The 14,323-nt window shown below is 41.2% G+C and overlaps 1 protein-coding gene across 8 annotated transcripts in view; it reads left to right on the forward strand.

The window, feature by feature from the left end:
• The window catches only part of GRIA3 (glutamate ionotropic receptor AMPA type subunit 3), a 144,500-nt gene that overhangs the window by 85,733 nt on the left and 44,444 nt on the right, over positions 1 to 14,323 (forward strand). For 7 of the 8 annotated variants that reach the window (XR_001521400.2, XM_015626434.3, XM_015626432.2 and 4 more), the window contains exons 7-10: positions 1,161 to 1,328; positions 4,539 to 4,643; positions 5,951 to 6,058; positions 7,223 to 7,429. Coding sequence is in view for 7 of the 8 variants with exons in the window: in XM_015626434.3 (XP_015481920.1) it covers positions 1,161 to 1,328; positions 4,539 to 4,643; positions 5,951 to 6,058; positions 7,223 to 7,429 (588 nt within the window). In the remaining variant the exon portion in view is untranslated. The remainder of the gene's footprint in view (positions 1 to 1,160; positions 1,329 to 4,538; positions 4,644 to 5,950; positions 6,059 to 7,222; positions 7,430 to 14,323) is intronic. The other variant, XM_015626431.2, reaches the window with a different exon arrangement.

Genomic DNA, 14,323 nt, shown 5'->3' on the forward strand with positions numbered 1-14,323 from the left:
GAGTAGCTGAACAAGCACCTGAAACTTGGATTTCTGCCTTTATAACTCACACATGGGCAGTGGATCTTGTGGCCTGAATTCCAGCATGAGCTTCCTCAGGAGGCATGATCTCTATGGGAACATAGACAGCCAAAGAGGGGCCAGGTACATGTTCCATTCTTCATTTCTTCCTTTGTTCTCTTAAAAATGATGTGGAGTTATTGAGGATCACTTACAAGGGACTTGAAATCTGCTCTTACAGACTGAGCATGTTCAGTTTCTCTCAGTAGGTCCTTTACACAGACCCTGAAATTACAGGTGTGCTGTAATGCCGGTGGAACCCAGGGATGTCATATACAAAGCCCTCTAGGAGGGAAGAACTTTCAGAAAACAGATACATGTGGAAAAAAATATAGAAAAACCCCTCTTTGATGCCATTTGCTAGGTGATTCTACATTTATAGCATTGAGGGGGGGTGTCACCAGATAACATGCGACGAGCAGTGAATTAAGTTGACAGCAACAGGAATGCATAAGTTAAGTTTTCTGGGGGTTTTGTTCAACAGCTGCTGCTACACAGAGCTTACCATCCTCTGCATATTTATAATGGAGTAAGGGAAGGCAGATAGGGAATTAGCAAGGTGATGTAATGCTGAAAATGTATCTTGTGATTATTTGCTTGTGTAGCTCTTTTCTAAGAAAAGTAATCTTATTCCTTGCTACAGTTGCTACCTAATCAGGATTGTGATCCAAACAGAAATGATTTATGTTAACTTCAAGTCAAAGCTCTCTTGGCAATCTTACTAAAAACAACAACAAAAAACCCTAAAGCAAAAACTCAAATATAAGCTTCCCTTTGATATCAATATGGTCCAGCATGGAATTGCAGACTTTTATAGTAAGCTCATCTAGATGAGCAAGTTTCCAATTAAATTGAAATTTTATGCAACTATAAACTGGTATTGTTATTTTGCTGCTATATGCTATAGAGAATGCAAATATTTTTAATTTGCTAATTGAAATAGATGGAATTGTTACAAAGCACCAGCTGAAAGACAGAGCAAGCAAAGGGGTCTGCAAGCACAATTCTTCTGTTCTAACAAAGAGGAGAACTTGATGTGATAACCTGAGGCAAATCTAAAATTGCAGTTTGTCACCATATTTACTTTGTATCAATTGCAGTACACGTCTGCACTGACCCATGATGCAGTCCTGGTCATAGCAGAGGCTTTCCGGTACCTCCGAAGGCAACGTGTTGATGTCTCCAGGAGAGGCAGTGCTGGAGACTGCCTGGCTAACCCTGCAGTGCCATGGAGCCAAGGAATTGATATAGAAAGAGCACTTAAAATGGTAAGGGCAAAGATAACAGCTAAAGAGAAACAGCAGTAATTTTGTAGTGCTTATGTCCTGCTTCTGTACTCACACAAGCAGCTGAAGCTCCTCAGGGGAAACAAAGTAAAAACAAAATTAATGATGAATTTCAAAGGATGGATAAAATATATTCAGTAGAGGACAAGACGTAACATACTAGTTCTCAAAACTTTGGCCAAAGTCCTTCTGACACTGATTCAGTGGCTTCCTGATTATACTCACGAGAGCACCTACAATCCCAGATCCCCTGTAACACCCCAGCTTCCCAGGAGAGTGAGCATGAGCCATTTTGCAGTCAAACATGTATTGGGGTTTTCTAATGTCAGGCTGATCCTGCAAATCTGAGTAACAGAACTAGACTGGGTCTCTGGCACATGTGTTGTAATTCTTGCAGGGATAGATGTATTTATGAACTTAAATGCATGGGAGCAGTTTTGATAATTTTCCAGTAAAAACTCAACTCAGCTTGGTTTAAAACAGTGGGGAAATTGTTGTTTGTCATAGCAGTACTCATAGATCTCAGCACCAGCCTGAACCTAGGAACAGTTTAGCCTCCAACCAGTTCTAATTCCTGGCATAACTTTGCCCTCAACCAGATTACCTTCTGCATAGCCAAATTTTTATCCCTAACACTAGTTATGGCATAGGATCCTACCTCACTTGTGTCTCTAATTTTATTGATTCTTAACTATTTTAAGTCTGCTATTTGTGTTAAAGCAAGTGACAGCAGGAAAAATTGGATAGTTTTTGTAGATACAAAAGACAAGATTGCTTCTTTTAATCTGGCACAAATAACTCTTAAAGCTGTTACCATTGATTATATTAATGCAGACATAGAACTGGAGTGAGATCAGAATTAAGCCTGTATTAGGTGTAAACAAATCCTAGGTCAGTCTTCATATACTTAGCTTAATTAGTGCTTTTTCTCAGCTACCAAAATGGAAGGATTATATCAGAATATTACAATGAGTTGTGGATGGTTATAATCAGATTATGTCACTCTTAAAACTGAGGTGGTTTAGTCTCACATTAGAAGAGCGAGAACTCTTTTTTAATTTTTTTTTTTTAATGCCATTTTTTACTTCCTAACATATGCCTTAACTGCACATTCATTAGTGTAGCATTACACACTTTTGAAGAGAAATAACTAAATTCAGTCTTCACAATAGTTAAAGAATTTGTACTGTACTCATAGACAAGGTATTTATGTCAATAGAGAAAACCACCACTGCAATAGTATACTCCCTTATTTAGGAGAATTTATTTTAAAAACATATTAGAAAGATATAAAAAGGCACGATTGGCAAAAAAAATGCAGTAGTTTGACTTCTAGCTGATTGTCTTGAACTTTTTTTAGGTATTCAGAGTAATGTGGGTGAAGTTTATATACACCTCCAATGAGAGCTACCCAAGATCATACCACATAGCCTTCCACTACCCATCCTGTCCATCACCTTCTCTTCTTCTATTCAGACATGATCTTGAATCTTTGCTCAGGAAAAAAACACCATCGATTTAATAATAATTTTTCCTCTCCATTCTGTAGCATCAATTCAGATAAGAATGCTTCTTCCAAGGTATCCTTGAAATATCTGTCCTTTGCCAGCAGAAGGTCCAGTGCCTCACTATAGTGATAGCTAGACATTATTTGAAACTTCTTTCCAACAGCCTTGAAAATTTTGTTTCTGAAGCTAGTTCTAATACATCAGGTCAGTGGCAGACAGTTTACCTGAACATGTTTGGACACATAAACAATGACTCTGCGATTGCCTCCACACGCTGCCACCAAAAGTGTTTGAGTCCTGGCAAGCCTTCCTGCCTCAGTGCAGCCAGGCACTCAGACACCTTTACGAAGTGCTGAGTTTCCCCACCAAAGATAGAAAGAAATTAAATTGGAAGCCAAAAGGTGCACAAAGTGATGTCCAGTGCATGAAGCTTATCAGGATGGAGCCAGTGTAACAAGCTCTGTGAGACACCCAGTTACTGCTGTGCTAAAGTAGCCAGACAGCTTCCAGTAAATGCCAAAGACAGGCTCAGCAACTCACATCTGGTTGCAACTTATGTGTCAACTACCCTACAAATACATTTGCTCAGTCCACAGTTGATAAGACCTCTTGGGGTCAATTTGGTTTTCAAAGTGCAATTCATCTCTCTTGCTTTCTGGAGATAGGAAAACTTCCGATTTTTTCCAGTCCCCATAATCATAAAAACAATTTTAAAGAAGGTTTGAATCCACTTACCAATAAAAGGGAATTCCCTATATGTCAGTGTGAATAATAACAATAATTTGAGGATATTCAAATTTGAATGAATTTGAGGATAATTTGAGGTCCATGTAATTTTTGTTTTATATAGCCTCACACCTCATCTCTAAACAATGAACAGCAGATCAGTCACCACCCCTGAACAGTTTGCCTTTGACTAGTCTAGCATCACCTCTTCCTGTAACTTCTACAGTTTTTGCTAAATATTAAAGCTAATTTGCCCCTACTGAAGTTTGCAACTGTTACCTTTTCTGCCTGAGATGACAGCTTGTCAGAGCTGATAAGTGATAAATGAAAGTACCTCATCCTTTCATACAGGGAAATAAGAAAGGCGCTTTTTTTGAGACAAAGTACTTTATACTTCCCTTTCAGATGATTCATGTGAGTAGGTAATGGTAATGATTTACTGTCTGTACGCCCATCCATCCTGACTGAGACCAAAACTCCATAACCAGTAGAGGCAATTGTCTGTGCTCATTCAGAGAAGACATTAGTTCCTTTCTCCTATACTAGGACTGATCTTAAAATAAAGTACTTCCCAGAGTGAGCAGTGATATGCCATTCTGGTCTGTACTGCAGATCACTCTGTGCCGTGTTGTGAGGGGTTTAACTGAGCTAATTGTTGCTTGTGCCTCGCTGATGCTCCGTTCTGTGCCAGTGAACCCAGTGTGACCAAGCATGGCAGAATCAGTCTTTCTTACATTTAACATATATGCAGGGCTAATTTCACTTAAAGCAGCTCACTCTGACAGCAAGTCTTCAGCCGAGTGCTAACGAATACGTACAGCTGCAGCTCAGAGAATGGGCACTGGGGTTGTTTTGAACAGTACATACTGGCTGTGTCAGAAGCAGTGAAAGTCTCTTACATAGATAAAAAAGAAAGTGAATCTTTTATTAAAATATTTCTTCTGCTTATTCCCTCAAGGTGCAAGTTCAAGGAATGACAGGGAACATCCAGTTCGACACCTATGGGCGGAGAACAAATTACACAATTGATGTGTATGAAATGAAAGCTGCTGGATCACGGAAGGTGAGTTTCAAGACATGGATCCAGATTTCACACCTTCACAAATATTTATTCCATCAAACCAATTAAATTGAAAAATACCAGAGATGCAATATAATAGCAGGGTCCTGAGGAGTGCCCCCTTCATGCTGTCTTCCCTATCCCAGGAACCTTGTTATATTCAGTTCCTGGACTAAACCACTCACCCTGCTTAACATCTTCACTGGTTTCCATGTCAGCTTCAAACACAACATTTTCCCTTAAAACCTTTCTGGAGCTTTTTCACTGCCAAGTATGATACCTTCTGTCATAGTCCTGTGCTTAGTCCTATCTTCTAAATTCCTCTCCATCTTTCCCTCCATCTCCATATATGGCTTTGGAGCCATAGTGAAGCTGGAACCAGTGAAACCTTCTAAAATTAAAAGAAAATAAGCTTAGGTTTAATAAAAATTTCATATTAATTCTCTTGTCTCCTAAATAAAATATAGATCATAAGTGGAATAGTTTCCTAGATTGGTGTTATAAAAGAAGTTTAATGCAGATGTTCAAAAATAATTAGGTAGACAGGGTCACAAAAGTACTGAGAGAAGAATGTGTGTAGGTGAGTATCTTAAATCCCCTGATTTCACCTGGAGATAGGTTCTTAACCTGCTTGATCACCACTGAGACTGCTTAAGCATTGCTGCACATTTGATAACTAAATGCCTCTAAACATGGGCCAGTGTCTCAGGGAGGTGTACAATGCAGAGAAGAACAGTGTTCCTTCGGTGTTGCGCAGAAATACAAAAGCTTTTGTGGTAGCCTAGTGATGCAGCCAAAGGTCAACACCAGCCAGCTGATAAAGTCACCTCATTCTCACACAGGGTTTTGTGTTCCATACTCGAGATAATGCAGCTGTGCCTGCATTGCTAATGTCTATGCATCTGCTCTAAAGCCAGCTCAGGTCTGCTGGGGCTGTATTGGAAAAAAATCACAAAATCAGAGAATTTTACTCAGAATGCTCTGCAGTTTATTTTCTTGTCTGTAGTATGTTCTTATGCTGTAGATATATGGGAATTTATTCCACAGGGACAATACTAATGTGAATTGACATAGGGAGAATTGAATATGTATTTTCACTTAGATTTGGCTTGTACTGATTTGCTTTTGGGCTTGAGAACATTTTTTCTTTAAGGAAATGGATGTAAAGCTAACATAGTCCCTTAATGACAAAAACAGTCATAGAATTTGAGAAATATTACAAAACCATATGTTTTGACAGTTGCTCTTACAAGTTCAGGTACAACTCCTTGTAAAGGGATGTAATGAGGTAACAATCTCCATTTTTATAGGCTGGTTATTGGAATGAATATGAAAGATATGTACCAGCATTAGATCAGCTGCCCTCTAATGACACTTCATCTGTGGAGAACAGAACTATAGTAGTAACTACCATCTTGGTAAGTTTTATGTTCTTAGTATGTTTGTGTTTAGGAAACAAGGCACGTGACTCCTGAGGTGTGTTAGATGCCTTGTCAGGAGGCAGATGCTGAATACTGTTGAATACTTGTGTGAATTCAAGTGACTGGAAAGTTCAATATCTTCCAGAGATGCTCTGAGGGCTTGACCCTGCTAACTTATATATGTCTGCTCACAGGAGGAACTCACTGAGGTCACCATTGTGCTGTGCTGCTTCCCAGACACTTGAATTTGATTAAGTGCCTCATATAAGTGAAGTTATTATGCATGCATGTAAATGAGCACAGAGATTGGCCTTTCTGTTGTAGAGTCAAATCTTGCACCCCTCACTCAGGTACAGCTCCTGTAAACTCAACCCCTGTGGACTGAGTAAGGGTGGCACAATGAAGCCTGTAGAGAACTGGAACTGCTCTAGCACTGGGTGAAAAGCAGCTTTTATCTGTGCAATTCCAAAGGAGCAAAGCTCTTCCTGTGTGTCACAAGCAGCAGCACCTGTGTCAGTCCCAACGCCTCTACAGACCTGCTCTGTACAGCATTTGTTGTGACTTTTGCGACTTTTACAATTCTACTAAGCATGAGTCAATTTTATGCTGTTTCCTGAAGCATTGTATTTTATACTTCTATGGATTTAGATATAATCTGCATTTCAACTAGAATATTCCAAGAAGGCTAAGGGAATTCAGTCACAAAAAATGCTGCTGAGAATTTCAACCTAGCTTCCCTTAGGCTCCTTTGAAAATATCTCCATCAGAGCGCCATTCTTGGCCACTGGGGCCTTAGGAAATTGTGGTGATGGAACAGGTGTAGGATATGTCAGTCTTTAAACTCTAAAACTTGAATTTTTGCTACAATGATGCTACTTGACTGTCTAATCAGGCCTAATTCTGCAAACAGAAGTGTAACTTTTTAACAAAGTTCTGTTGTCATCAATGGCTCCTTACTAGGAATAGTCAATAGGATGTGTGGATGTAAGATCAGCCAAGGAATTTTATACTGCAGAAGTCTGTGTTTTAATTTCTGTACCAAAGCAGGAAATATTGTAAATAATTGCCAATAATATAAAGGATATTAAGAGCTCTCATTTTGTGTGGTTTACAGCTGTATTTTACATTCATAGATTTTTGATCTTTACTTTTGTTTCAAAGGAATCACCATATGTAATGTATAAGAAAAACCATGAACAACTAGAAGGGAATGAGAGATATGAAGGATATTGTGTAGACTTAGCTTCTGAAATAGCAAAACATGTTGGAATAAAATACAAACTGTCAATTGTTGGAGATGGGAAATATGGAGCTAGGGACCCTGAGACTAAGATATGGAATGGCATGGTGGGTGAACTGGTCTATGGGGTAAGTTTCTCTTAACCTTCATTTTAATGTTCTTTATAAAAATTTATGCTCTAAGTTAATAAACTGCAAAATAAAATCATCTACTTGAATACTGCCTTTAAAAACCTAAATATTTCTTTGTATTGCCCTTTTTATAGTCTACTTTTCTAATTGTTTCATTGCAGGAAAGTGTCACTTTTTTTACTGCTGTTCTCCAAATCAGAGTCCACAAAATGTTGAGAAGTAGCATTGGGCAAATTTCAAATTCTTGTTTACAGCAGAATTTTAAGTTTGCTCTTCATATGCTTCTTCTTCATTTGCCAGATCTCCTTTTTTCCTAAGTGCTGGGGGGTGTCCCTCTCATTAAAGCTCTGATCTGGAATGCTGAGCCTTGCTGGGTCACTGATCTTGGTTTGTGTTTGACCAGACCCATTTAACTCCATGGTTGCTTTTGAGGGTAAGAAGCAATGCAGGTGTGAAATCACCCATATGTTTTTTTCTCTTTAAACACTGGGTTTGGCTTCAAAAATCAACTGTCAGACAAAAAAAAAAAAAAAAAGCTAATTCACTGCATTCCCCTTTTATATTTCTATATTGGGTGTACATCACTTTGTTTAGTAAGAACAAAAACAGTCCGGAACTGCCATTTTAGAATCTTCTTTGAAAATGAGAATTTTGGAATACAGATAAACCAGATGGAAGGGGGAGAAAGGGAGAAAATTGGCTTTGCAGAAAAGACTTCTCAAGCTGATATTTCATCCTTTTTTTTCCTCAAATGCTAATGAGATGATTTGTGATTCCGCCCAAATCTTTTTTGCAGTTTATTTTTAACAAGCTTTCCTTTATTAAAAATATCTGAGCAGAAGCGCATATTTCAATTGCCTCCTTTTGTTCTGTGGCTGAGTGTAATTTCTAAAAGTCACCTCAAAATTTCCTTGGCATAATGCATCATCATTCTTGCAAAATGTTTGGTGAGATAATTCTTTTCAAATGAATCAGTCTTTTTTAAGTAATTGCTAGATTTTCACAAGTTTTCTTACTCTGGAGCAGTCAGTCCCGGTGCCTTATTGTGTAATTGGTAGTCTGTTCAACTTGAAAATGTTTTATAGAAATAACAATATTTTTGTTGTATTGTATTATGGCAGGGAGGGATATCTACTGATTACAGACTAAACACGGTTCTGGACCCTTGGATTACTTCTTTGCTTCCCTGTTGCTTTGAGGTTTGACATTATGCAAATCTTCTGAACTCCCTATGCCTCAGTTGTGCAATTTGGGAAACTGACGTTCGCTCTCTTAGAGAACACAAGTCCACTGAGAACCTCTGAAGCAAAGGTTTAGTTTAGTTCCAAGCAAATTACACTGCACTGGAAACCTGTACCCTCAGTTGCTCTGTGTATGGTTCAAGAACTGCCAAGAGTATCAGCTGTAATTGGGTCCTTTTGATGTACTTGCAAGAGACAAGCAATGTAACTTGTTCATTCACTTAAAAAATAACCATACCACGTGGAAAAAGCATGGCAAAAGAGAACCTGAAATTGCTGGTAACAGTCAGAGCATAGGGACTGTCTACACTAGGGAAGGAAAGGTGTGATGTGGGCTATGGTTTTTGTGTCTTGAGCCCGGTAAGATTAGTCTGTGCAGCTGCTGTGCCATACCACATTAAGAGCCTCAAAAGTGCTCTGAGGACTGAAGCACCTGTCCTGTGAGGAAAGGCTGAGAGACTTGAGACTCTTCAGCCTGGTGAAATGAAGGTTCCAAAGAGACCTTGGAGCACCTTCCAACACCTAAAGGGGCTACAGGATAGGTGGAGAGAGATGTTTTAGAGGGTCATGTAGTGATAAGACAAGGGGGAATGGCTTTAAACTGAATGAAGGTAGATTCAGATTAGATGTTAGGAAGAAATTCTTCATTGTGAGGGTGCTGAGGACATGGCCCAGGTTGCCCAGAGAGGCAGTGTTTTCATCCCTGGAAACATTGAAGGTGAAGCTGGCCAGGGCTCTAAACACTCTGATCTAGTGGAAAATGTCCCTGCTTACTGCAGGGAGTTTGAACTAGATGATCTTTAAAGGTCCTTTCCAACCCAAACCAATGTGTGATAAGCAGGTTGGCTGCAGCTGCCTTTTCCACAGCCTCTTGGGATCAGCGTAACTCAGAGAGCTTTGCCTCCTTAGCATCAATCAGCCCTAATCATACTTGTGACCTTTCCACACCAGCAAAGCCAGCCCTACAGGCACCACAGACCATTCCTTAAGACAAACCCAAAACCACCCCACTATTTTCATTTTCTGCTGCAAAAAGGTCAGTTCCTTTGTATTCTGAGCAGTTTTCATCTATGTTTTCTTGCTAATGAAAAATTGAGGAATGTTTCCCTCCCTGACCCCCAACAGTTCCTGTACTCATGCTGTGAGCTCTGTTACTGAAGCCTCCCCACTGCAATGCTCAATTATTCAAAGGTCAGATGTGTCCCGTGAGGATTGAGTGCAGACCCAGGTTAATGCTTCCAACCCCGCACTGCTGAGCCAGCTCCTCAAACTACCCAGCTGAACTGAGCTTGCAAGCTGCATGGAAATCCACCTGGCTTTCTGTAAGCAGGGAAAATAGCCCCTGAACTCTGAGTACAAACCCCACCAGCCCTCCCTACCTTTTCCCAGCTCTATTTGCAAACATTGTGAAATACCCTTGGCCTCTTTTTCCATCCATTGAGAGGGGGCTGTGTACCACACTGATAAGAATGTGCACTAAGCCCTTTGAAGATGAGAAAGTGCTATTTATTTGGAGCACTAATAGAAGTGCTAATTATTTGGAGCAAGCGCCTCATTTACGTGCTGACTTTCCTATATCTCTCACGGGCTTAAAACTCTATTAGGGAACTAAAACTATGTTACCGTAATGCCCCTGTGAATCTTGTCAGCAAAATGACTCAAATTTGGCTCCTCTGGATTCCATTTTGGGAAGACAAGAGACAGATTAGATTTTAAGTACCTTTGTTAGCATCTGTGGAAGATAGACTTAGTAGGATAAAAGGGTCCTGATTGGTTTTGTACCAGTTATCCAGCAGCTGAGCTGAGCTGTGGCAGAAACACAATACTTTAGATTGCATTTGTCTCAAGTGATAACCAGTGACTAGTCATTTGTCAAATACAGCATATTCCTGACCCAGCAGCCTCCTTGCCACCACCTGGCACTGCTGGGGCATCTCAGCTGGCTTTTTGAATACTGAGCCCTTTTTTTGAGCCCATGCATGCGGATCTCCTAAAATCGCTCTTAGGACAGTCATAGAAAATGAATGGCTTGTCATTTTAATGTTAAAACCCTAATTAACTGTATTTAATGTTTGGATTGTGCCAGTTCATTGTTGCTATTGCTCTTGCTTCCTGTGGAATGCAGCACAAAGTCAGGGGAGAAAAGGCAGCCTCCAGACCACTGTATTGGAGGGGAGGGGGCTCAGTGTGCACTGAGCTGTACCCAAAGCAACAGGGGTGATGTGTCACTGTGTTGCAGGTCTGGAGTGTAAGACTCACTGGAGGTCAGCATTAGCTAGGCCAGCTGGAGCAGTCCCAGGAGTTACACATTGCCATTTACACACTAAAATGTTTCCCATTAAAAATTCTTCCTCCCCTGTCTCATATCACATCAGGTCTGGTTGGAGGGCATAAAAGTCTGCTGTACTGTAGGGTCTCTGAAGTCAAGGACAATCTCAGCTGTCCCCCTTGGGCCTTTCCTGTGGCTTTGCCAGGGGCTATACCAATGCACCTGATTGCAGAGGGATGGCAGTCCCAGAGGCAGGGAATTGTGCCTGAGCAGATATCCCCAAACTCCTTTGCTTCAGGCAGGAGAACCCAGCAGTCTTGTTGGAGAGGAAATAACAGAGCTTTGTGGCTTGCAAGCAGTTTTTAAATATTAGTGATGGTAATAGTAGTAGTAGTAGTAGTAATAATGATAATTATAATACTAATTAATAATGAAATTGGGCATAAAAAGAAATGTATTTGGTTTTTCATAAATCAAAAAGTGTCAGTTCAGGCTGAAAAAAAACTTAATTTTGTTCTTTCACTCTGATAGTGTCAAAATAACCTACCATCCTCATCCTACCATATACCCCTTCAAGCAGTTATTTTTTTAAACTAAGAGAAATTTCCAAACCATATTGGAAACTTTCAACAGAATAAAAATAGAAAATAGGTAAAGCGTTTTTGTTGGACATTTGAGAAAGGAAGTAGCTAAATCATTCTCAGTCCAGGAGACTGAATCACTATTTAAATCTAAGCAGCAGAGCAATCCAGTCAGGCAAGTGCTGTCCTGCAGTGACCCATGGGCTGAGGACGTGCCCTTGGCTGGGGCTGAGGAGCAGCAGCACCTCCCTCGTCCCCTGTGCTCAGGGCTTTGTACCCACCAGCTGCTAAGCACTAGACAGTTGTCTTTTCTCTTCTGTGGGGTCAGCCTCTTTCTGTAGGCTTTTATTTCTTCTTCCCTTTTTAAAGCAGGCTGCTGTTCTTCCTTCCCTGTTCAGCCAGGGGAAGCCATCCCTCCCCGGGTCTGATGCTTTTCACAGCACTGAGGCTAATTGACAGTAGTTTTAACACAGATCTTAATTGTAACTACAAATGCTTTGGGAATGAAAAGAGCAGCCAGACCTTACAGCCTTTAAAACTCTGCTCAGGTTAAAACAAGCCTCTCAATATGTAAAATAGCACAAAGGAATGAAGCAGGGATGTAAAGGACAGGCAGTCCCCAGAACACAGCAGCCTCCGCAGTCTGTCAGAGTGGGACTGCCGACACATCTCCCTGCCTTTAGCAGACTAACCAGCCTTGTGTGGTGCTGGCCTCTCTGGCTCTACCAGCAGCATGTAGAAATACTAAAGATGGCACATAAAGCCTTTGAATCATAGCAGAGAGGCAGACTAATTCTGTTCCTACTTTTCCTTAAAACCTCCCACATGCTCTTAGTCTGTGGCAGAGCCTGACTGTGCCATGAGTGGGAGAAGCTCGTCCTTTGCTCCTGATTCCTGGTTTCTGCAGCAGGGATGCCCAGGTAAAGGTCCCCAAAGGCCTGTACTGCAGCTCAGACAGACCCTCATCCTGTACACATGGACAGATGTGGGGTCCCTGACCTGAGCTATGGTGGGGAACAGGTTCACAGCCCTGGCACAAAGCCACACTGCCATGGTCCTGGGCTTTGGCTGACCGGAGTCCAGGCACAGGCAGAGGAAGCACACGTATGTCCACAGCCCCAAAAGCAGATGTACTCTTTATGTCTCCATCTGTGAATAGCAGGAGTGTGTCAGAATGAGCTGTGGGCATCCACAGAAATCACAAATGGATTTAACTTTGACAAACTGTGGCAGACAGGGCCAATTGCCATTTTAACACCTTAATATCTTCTTACAGTGCTCAGCTAGGGCACATTAAGGCTTCAATGCAGCATGTTGCTAGTCAGATATGACCTGCTGGCTTTAAATAAGTGTGAGCTAATGTGTTAAAACCACATTGCCCCCATGACCTGGCCTTTTAACACACCCTGAATATCCTTGGGGATATTGGGCTGCCTTTACAAAGGTAGCTCTTACCAGCTGATACCACAGGTGATGGATGTGTTGCTCTGTCTGACACTCTTTTCTGGTACCTGGAAACCTCAGACTGCACTGAGAAGTGTTAAAACATGCTCAGGGACAGTCACCATTGCAGTGCTGTCTCTTCTGGTGTCCCTGTGTACCTGTATCCAAGACTTTTGGGGTGCCCAGAGGTCTGGCTGCCAATGGAAGTCAATCAGTGTCCCTCTGCTTCAGTCTGCACAGAGCTGGGGTGCTACCTGGTGTCCCATCACACAAATGACTGCAGTCCTGACCCACTTCTTGAAAAGCAACCCTTGAGCAAAGGAGGTGTTCATTTCTGCAAGCAGGAGTGACCCAAAGCATGTGCAGGCAGGGGCATAGCCCAAATCTCTCGCTGTCTCTAGTGCACAGCTTTGAATTTGGTAGAGTCATCAGTAGGTCTGTAAGCAGAAGAATCTTGTCCCTCCTTTTGGATTACAGAGGTGGAACATCTTATCATTTTTCATTCTTCATGTAGAAGGATATTTCCATTTGATATTTTTTTTTTATCCCTCCCCATAAGAGTCGAGGTTTGCAGCTCCCTGGTGTCATCTTTGAGCAGAGTGGGCAGAGCCTCTGTGCTGCCTGTCCTCTCTAAATCCATCCCTCCCACACTAGTAGGCAAAGACAGAACAAGCCTCAGAGGAATCCATGACATTTCTCACCCAGCTCAAATGCAGTGAAGATGATGTTTGAAACACCATTAGTCATGAGTGATTAGCAAGCTCAGTTGTTGAGGTTCTTAAACCCCTCTCCAGTTCTGTACGAAGAAGGGCATGTTTGTGGTTGTGTTCTTTTTAATCGAGCTCAATTTGTATGGGTTCTGCTTATCTGCAGCCATAACAGGGAGGGAATTTCTCAACAGTGCTGCAGTTATTAATGATCCTTTAGGGTGCTTAGAGCTCTCCATAAGCTCTCCATTTCTAATACTGTATCTCTAAATAAATAAGCAAAGATAGAACTGTTTTTAACCTCCCTAGTGCAGCTAATATTCAGGGAAGTAGTGACCAACCAGACTTGGGTGTTAGATTGTAGCTGGTCCACTGTCAGTGCCCTGGTTTCCCAAGACCCTGTGTGTGAACCCATGCTTGTTCGCTTTGCAGAAACCATTTGCTGCCATGTTCACTAAGGGATGAGGGTGGTTTTTGGTGTTTCCAATACAGTGAATGCCTTTGGTAGGGATGGTTGAAAAGCAGGAAGACTGAAATGTATGAGAAAATTAGTGTTTGTATCCCATTTAATATTAAAATGCAGTTTGAAATTATTTACAAAGAAAACTGTATTGTATGATATGAACATGGGTAACAGTCAGGGCTTTAAC

The sequence above is a fragment of the Parus major genome, chromosome 4A (assembly GCF_001522545.3).
Source record: "Parus major isolate Abel chromosome 4A, Parus_major1.1, whole genome shotgun sequence".
NCBI lineage: Eukaryota > Metazoa > Chordata > Aves > Passeriformes > Paridae > Parus > Parus major.